Source organism: Sinocyclocheilus anshuiensis, unplaced genomic scaffold (genome assembly GCF_001515605.1).
Source record: "Sinocyclocheilus anshuiensis isolate Anshui unplaced genomic scaffold, SAMN03320099.WGS_v1.1 scaffold163, whole genome shotgun sequence".
In the NCBI taxonomy this organism is placed as follows: Eukaryota; Metazoa; Chordata; class Actinopteri; order Cypriniformes; family Cyprinidae; genus Sinocyclocheilus; species Sinocyclocheilus anshuiensis.
Window position 1 is genome coordinate 71,797 of NW_015548223.1, and position 6,191 is coordinate 77,987.

At 36.3% G+C, this 6,191-nt stretch overlaps 1 protein-coding gene across 1 annotated transcript in view; it reads left to right on the plus strand.

Annotated features, from left to right (window-relative positions):
- The window catches only part of LOC107654280 (cytosolic phospholipase A2 gamma-like), an 11,356-nt gene extending 6,372 nt beyond the window's left edge, over positions 1–4,984 (plus strand). Inside the window, exons 9-14 of the mRNA XM_016441304.1 lie at positions 1,348–1,473; positions 2,272–2,428; positions 2,763–2,830; positions 2,908–3,062; positions 3,583–3,748; positions 4,762–4,984. Coding sequence (XP_016296790.1) covers positions 1,348–1,473; positions 2,272–2,428; positions 2,763–2,830; positions 2,908–3,062; positions 3,583–3,748; positions 4,762–4,943 — 854 coding nt within the window. The 3' untranslated portion in view covers positions 4,944–4,984. The remainder of the gene's footprint in view (positions 1–1,347; positions 1,474–2,271; positions 2,429–2,762; positions 2,831–2,907; positions 3,063–3,582; positions 3,749–4,761) is intronic.
- The last annotated feature ends 1,207 nt before the right edge of the window (positions 4,985–6,191 follow it).

Below are 6,191 nucleotides of genomic sequence, written 5' to 3' on the forward strand. Positions count from 1 at the left end.
GTTATATTAACTAGTGATCTATCATAACACACACACAAAATAGTATACAATTCAAAAGACAATATACAAGAACAGTAATGGTATACACAATGTCCTGAGGAGATGTGTGTTCATTCACAGAAAGGTTTTCCTATGAATTAATTATAGAAGAGTCCATTTTGCTGTGTATTATGTGTCTTTCCTATGGAAAATGTAGTGAGAGGGAGAACTCTCAACATGCCATTAGGTCGTAAAGTCTATCTGGTCTAGCAAAGGTGTCATGGTTGCCATGGTAACCAGGGTCCTGGGCCTCGTTCACAGACATCTTGGCACCCAGTATGTTTATTGGGTGAGGGGTCTGTGAATGTTTGTTAATCTAATGAATAATTGATTTGTTAAATCAAATGCAAAATTGTGTTTCTGATTGGTCCAGACGCTACAGATTACACCGGAGGAAACCCCTGGACAAACTCTCAGCAGCCTTTCGTTAAAGGTCAGTGAAGAACTTACAAGGTTTCTTGGCAAACTCTTTCAAAAGGAATGAACGACTTTAATTCTTTAATACAATACATTAACCCAATTCATGGAAACACACGACTGATGCTATACATGTTACATGAAACAACGTATCTTTAAACTGTTACTTTACTTAAGTATCTGAACTTTTATAATCTCTTTGTGAAACTTTGAAAGCTACATTTCAGAAACACGCCATGTCCGAAATCACTCCAATTTTTTTTACATAGTGCACTATATCAGGCATTGGCCATTTTGACAAAATAAAATAGGATCTATGATGTCATTTTAAGTATTTGAATATTACTAATTTTAAATCATTTTAAAAGTAATCTTGTGCCCCCAAAGTTGAGAACACCTGAGGCCTGTTGCACGAAGCCGGTTTCGTTTTTTACCCAGGTAAGTTCAGGTTTAGTTTGCGTTTTTGGGCTCAAGAAGGTGGGTTGGTTTTGAGTGGGATTCGTCACCATGGTAACTTACGCTACACAGCTACCCTGCTTCAGAGCAGGTTTTATTCTGGGTTAGCGATCGCAAATCCAAACTGTACCAATCAGCTGTGAGCAAAGTAACATATATCTGATGCAATAAAGCCACTCCCCAGAGAGCGTTTATCTCAAGCTTTGTGAGCCCGCTGAACCTGATCTAAACCAGGTTGGATTTGATTAGTTTTGTCAACTCTAAACCTACTCTGAAACTCAGAGTTTGTTCAGCTAGCTTCATGCAACAGCCACAGGTCGAGACTATATATGTATTTGGCAGCATTACTAACCTTTAAGGGGAAAGTTGCATGAAGCCTTTGTTGAAGAGAGGAGACATTGTGTTCATGTTTGTTTAATGTGTTTCCTTCAAAAGATCCACACTCCCCACCTATAGATGAATGTTACCAGGTGCTCTTGAAGCTTGTGAACATGAACCTCGATGTGTTGAAAGGCACTGATCCTTCTGCTTGTGATCAATCCATCAGAACAACGCTGACCGGTAAACTTTTCCTAAAGTGTGCTAGAATTTATATAGTGGGGAATATATGGGGCTAGTTGTCACATACTGCAGTGAATATTTCTCAGGGGTGGTTCAGTTTATTTCTGACAGACAAATAAAAGTTATTCATCAGGTTTGTTCATCACTGCAAGGTTAGATATCATATTTGAACTGATGCAATGAAAACAAGGCTGTGAGGGAAAGATGTCTGGAGTCATTTGTTTAGTGAAAGACATATTTTCAATGTTTTATCAGTTGAATGATGTTCACAAAGATAAACAATACAACTCATTGTACATTATGGCTGTCTTTCACAGACTTGTTTTCACATCAGATTATCTACTATCCGTAGTGGGGCACGTTGCACATTATATTGGGCAAGCTGTCACAGAGGGAACCTGCTATTTATTGACACTGATTTGAGAAGATTTATTTTTTTTTTTTTGCTATATGAAATACTGTCTAAAATAAAATAGACATATTTCACATCATATCTGTGTTTAACATTTTTCGTGTGTAAGTCTCTTTGGAAAGCATCTGCTAAATTATGTAAATTTAAATGTAAAATGTACTATAGTCTATTTAATGGCTTTTTTGCTCAATTTAAATAGTAAAATAATTCTGAAAATCTAATCCTGAAAGCGCAAAAATGGATGGGGTAACGTGCCATATCATTCAAAACAAAAAAAATTTTGTTTTGTTTTTTTGACTAAATGTAAATGAAGCTTGTAGATGCACAAACTAGAATAGGAACAAATTACTAATGACACATGTGCACATATCCCCCTCTTTTTACAGACCTCTCTGGAGGCCAAAGGCAGCTGATTCATCAATTAGAAAAACTGAACGATGATAAAGCTGCTGGTAAAAAAGCAGCAAAACAGTACGTGATGCAGTACACCGTGGATGTATGCAACTATTTGGAGCTCAAGCTCAATTTCTGGCCATTTGGTAGGTTAAACCCTCTCTAATATCCATTCATCCATCCGTTTTCCACAACGTTTGTCCCATGAAGGTTCGCGGGGATGCTGGATGCTGATCTCAGCGTCATTTTTAGCAGCTGAGATCGCAACTTTCCACAAACATGTTTATGCTCTACGCTAAAACACACTGATCTGAAGATCCTGTGATAAAACATTTTTAATCTGCAAAGCACCATGTAGTCAAAGAACCCTACTCAGCCAAAATAGTTATTGACAAGACCCTAAGAACCATTTACTGAGCTGAAGAACTGAAGAACTTTAGAAAATTCATTTTGAAGAGTGTATTTGTTTCACGGGTCTTTTTAGGAGCATTTGTAGATGCATTGCTCAGTGGATCTGGGGCAGGCATTATAACTTCCTCCACAACATGACAGGTGAGAACAGACCCGTTCATTAACTGGCAATTCATTGAGAATAATAAAGGGACTCATTTCACACTGTGATCGCTTAGATGATGCAGTGCCTCGTGCTCTTCTGGAAAGTGAGACGAGAGACTATATAGACGCCAGAGTGTTGCTGAACTCACCCTACTTTTCAGTGCTGAGAAAAGAACGAGACATTGACCTCATAATTTCCCTGGATTTCAGTGATGGCGATCCTTTCATGGTATTATATACTTATATAATACTATATAATGCACACATTCTCTCATAAAAGTTTGTTTAAAGAAATGCATCCCCTAGACTTCCCCTCACTTTTACTCAACTTCACTCGTTGATCTGAACCCATCTAAAATCTTACTTTCTTCTGTGGAACACAAATGCATTAAAAAAAAAAACGTGTTTCTTTTTTTCCTCATGCATTGACCGTAGACCATAACCTAAAATATACAGAACCTCAAAAACACCGAGGGATAATTACAAATGTTGTGTATCACCTGACCAGATAAAAACAAGAAAGAAAACCATTTAAACAGATGGTTTAAACATCTCTATGTGGCATATATCTTCATGAGTTTTGTAATAACCATCGGGATTCCCATTCATCTCATTGGCTGTTTCTCGACTGGTGCCTGATGGAAGTATAGGCTACACAGGAGTAGATTTAAGTGAATAACTTCAATTTCAACTGAAATATCTGTCTAAGCCTTTCAGTAAAGTGCTACTGCTATGCTTTTCCACTGCAGACAGTGACGCAAACCGCTGAGACCTGCAAGAAACTGAAGATCCCTTTCCCTGAAGTCAACATTCCCAGTGAAGACGTGAAGAAACCGAAGGGCTTCTATGTGTTTAAAGGCAAAAACGCTCCAACCGTGATTCACATCCCTCTGTTTAATGTGGTCAACTCTGGAGGCAAGTCCAGATCTCACAGCTGTCCTGAATACATCTGATTCAGGGCTCCTACACATTTTCCATTTCCAAATTCCAGATTCAAATTTCTCTGTAGATTCTTCAGACCATACCTAACATCTGATAAACTGTTAACATGTATGTTACATTCTGACAAGGTATGCTATTATGTTGCCAATTAATAGTGAAAGATTGTAGCTAGGTACTGTAGCTCATTCAAATCAATGAACACCAATCAAGTTCAGTGTGATATATTTTAACTGCCATGCTATAGGAAATATGCTTGAGCTTTCACTGACAGCATTTTAAATATTTTAAATTAATATTATAAGATTTAAAATAATATTGTCACTTATTACATTTATTTAGACAATTGCATATGCTATTATGTATAATAATGTTTGCTATACTATAAATTCACTGATGAAATCATTTGCTATCAGGGTTATCACGCCATCCAAGTCCTCCAAGTATTCCCCATATGGCACTATTTGAGATTGTTTTCAGCATTATATTCAGTAGTTTAATATAGTACAGTCATCTGTAAATATTAATTTTCCACTCGTTCACTGCACACATCAGTTCTCTTGAACTGATAACATGCTTACATGATGAGAAGAAACATAAAATGCTTTATAACCTGCATATATTCACCTCTGACACATTGGTTTGGTATTGTAATCGTGCTTTGATGTTGCTTTTAAATGAATAACAGTTTTGCTAAATGGATTATATGATATAGCCTATGATATATTGATATAAATATAAATTTATGCCATTTATAATAATAGTAATTATTATTATTTTGTGTGTGGCTCAGGGAGGGCAGTGACTTAAAGCCCTCTATTGGCCAGCCTCCACGAAATTCTTTTTTTTTTTATTCTCAGTTTTACATTTTATAGTCTGTAATAGTCTGTAAACACAAATATTTTTTCATTCATTCATTTTTTTCATACTTATCCATACCTGGAAATCACTAAAATCCTGCTGATTTAAGTGTGTTACTGTTCCATCAGATAAAATTGATGCCTGGAGGAAGAAATATGGAACCTCTCAGGTTCCGTACAGCGCTGAGATGATCGCTGAACTAATGCAGGTCTCTGGGAAAAACTTCGCAATCAACAGAGCCAAACTGCTGGAGCAGATTCGTGTGGTCGCAGAGGCTAAATATTTCCAGGCACAAGCACGGCAAATTTAAAGTTCGCTTGAAATTCAATCTGTTTTTCTAAATGCATTTCATTTATCTTTTTTTTTTTCTTTTCTTTTGTCTTCCTAATTTTTTTAACAAAATGTCAACTCGATGCTCAGGGGATTTTTTTAACTCGATGCACAGTTTTTTTTTAACTCTATGCACAGGTTTTTTTTTTACTCGATGCTCAGGGGATTTTTTTAACTCTATGCACAGGTTTTTTTTAACTCTATGCACAGGGTTTTTTTAACTCTATGCACAGGGTTTTTTTAACTCGATGCACAGGGTTTTTTTTAACTCGATGCACAGGTTTTTTTTAACTCGATGCACAGGTTTTTTTTAACTCTATGCACAAGGTTTTTTTAACTAGGTGCACATGTTTTTTTAACTCGATACACAGGGTTTTTTTTACTCGATGCACAGGGTTTTTTTAACTCGATGCACAGGGTTTTTTTAACTCGATGCACAGGTTTTATTTTAACTAGGTGCACAGGGTTTTTTTAACTCGATGCACAGGGTTTTTTTAACGCGATGCACAGGTTTTTTTTAACTCGATACACAGGTTTTTTTAACTCTATGCACAGGGTTTTTTTTAACTCGATGCACAGGTTTTTTTTAACTCGATGCACAGGGTTTTTTTAACTCGATGCACAGGGTTTATTTTAACTAGGTGCACAGGGTTTTTTTAACTTGATGCACAGGGTTTATTTAACTAGGTGCACAGGGTTTTTTTAACTCGATGCACAGGTTTTATTTTAACTAGGTGCACAGGGTTTTTTTAACTCGATGCACAGGGCAGACTTCTCTCTGGTGATGCGGGACACATTGCATTATAGACATGTTTGCATTTTATTTCTGTAAAAATGTTTCTACATGTTTCTTCATTGCTTGATCTTCACTAAGCAATACATATCTGATCATTAATCATAAAATCAACAACACAGACTGGATTACTGCTGATTAAAATACTGCATTACTTTGCTTCTGTTCCAATAAATTAATAAACTGCTTTCTAAAACATTACAACTGCTAATTACAAATAATTATAAAATTAAAAGCATTATTCAGGCCATGAAGAGACCTTTGGAGGGGCAGGTGCTCCAAGTATCAAAGGGGCTTTAAATAGGGCTGCGCTCCTTGCTGATACGCGTATCTGTATTGATATATACAGTATATGGTTTAAGAGTGTTTTTCAAGTCATTTGCAAGTAATAAATAAATAAAGTATATGAATAATGCAGTGCTAATTGACATATCA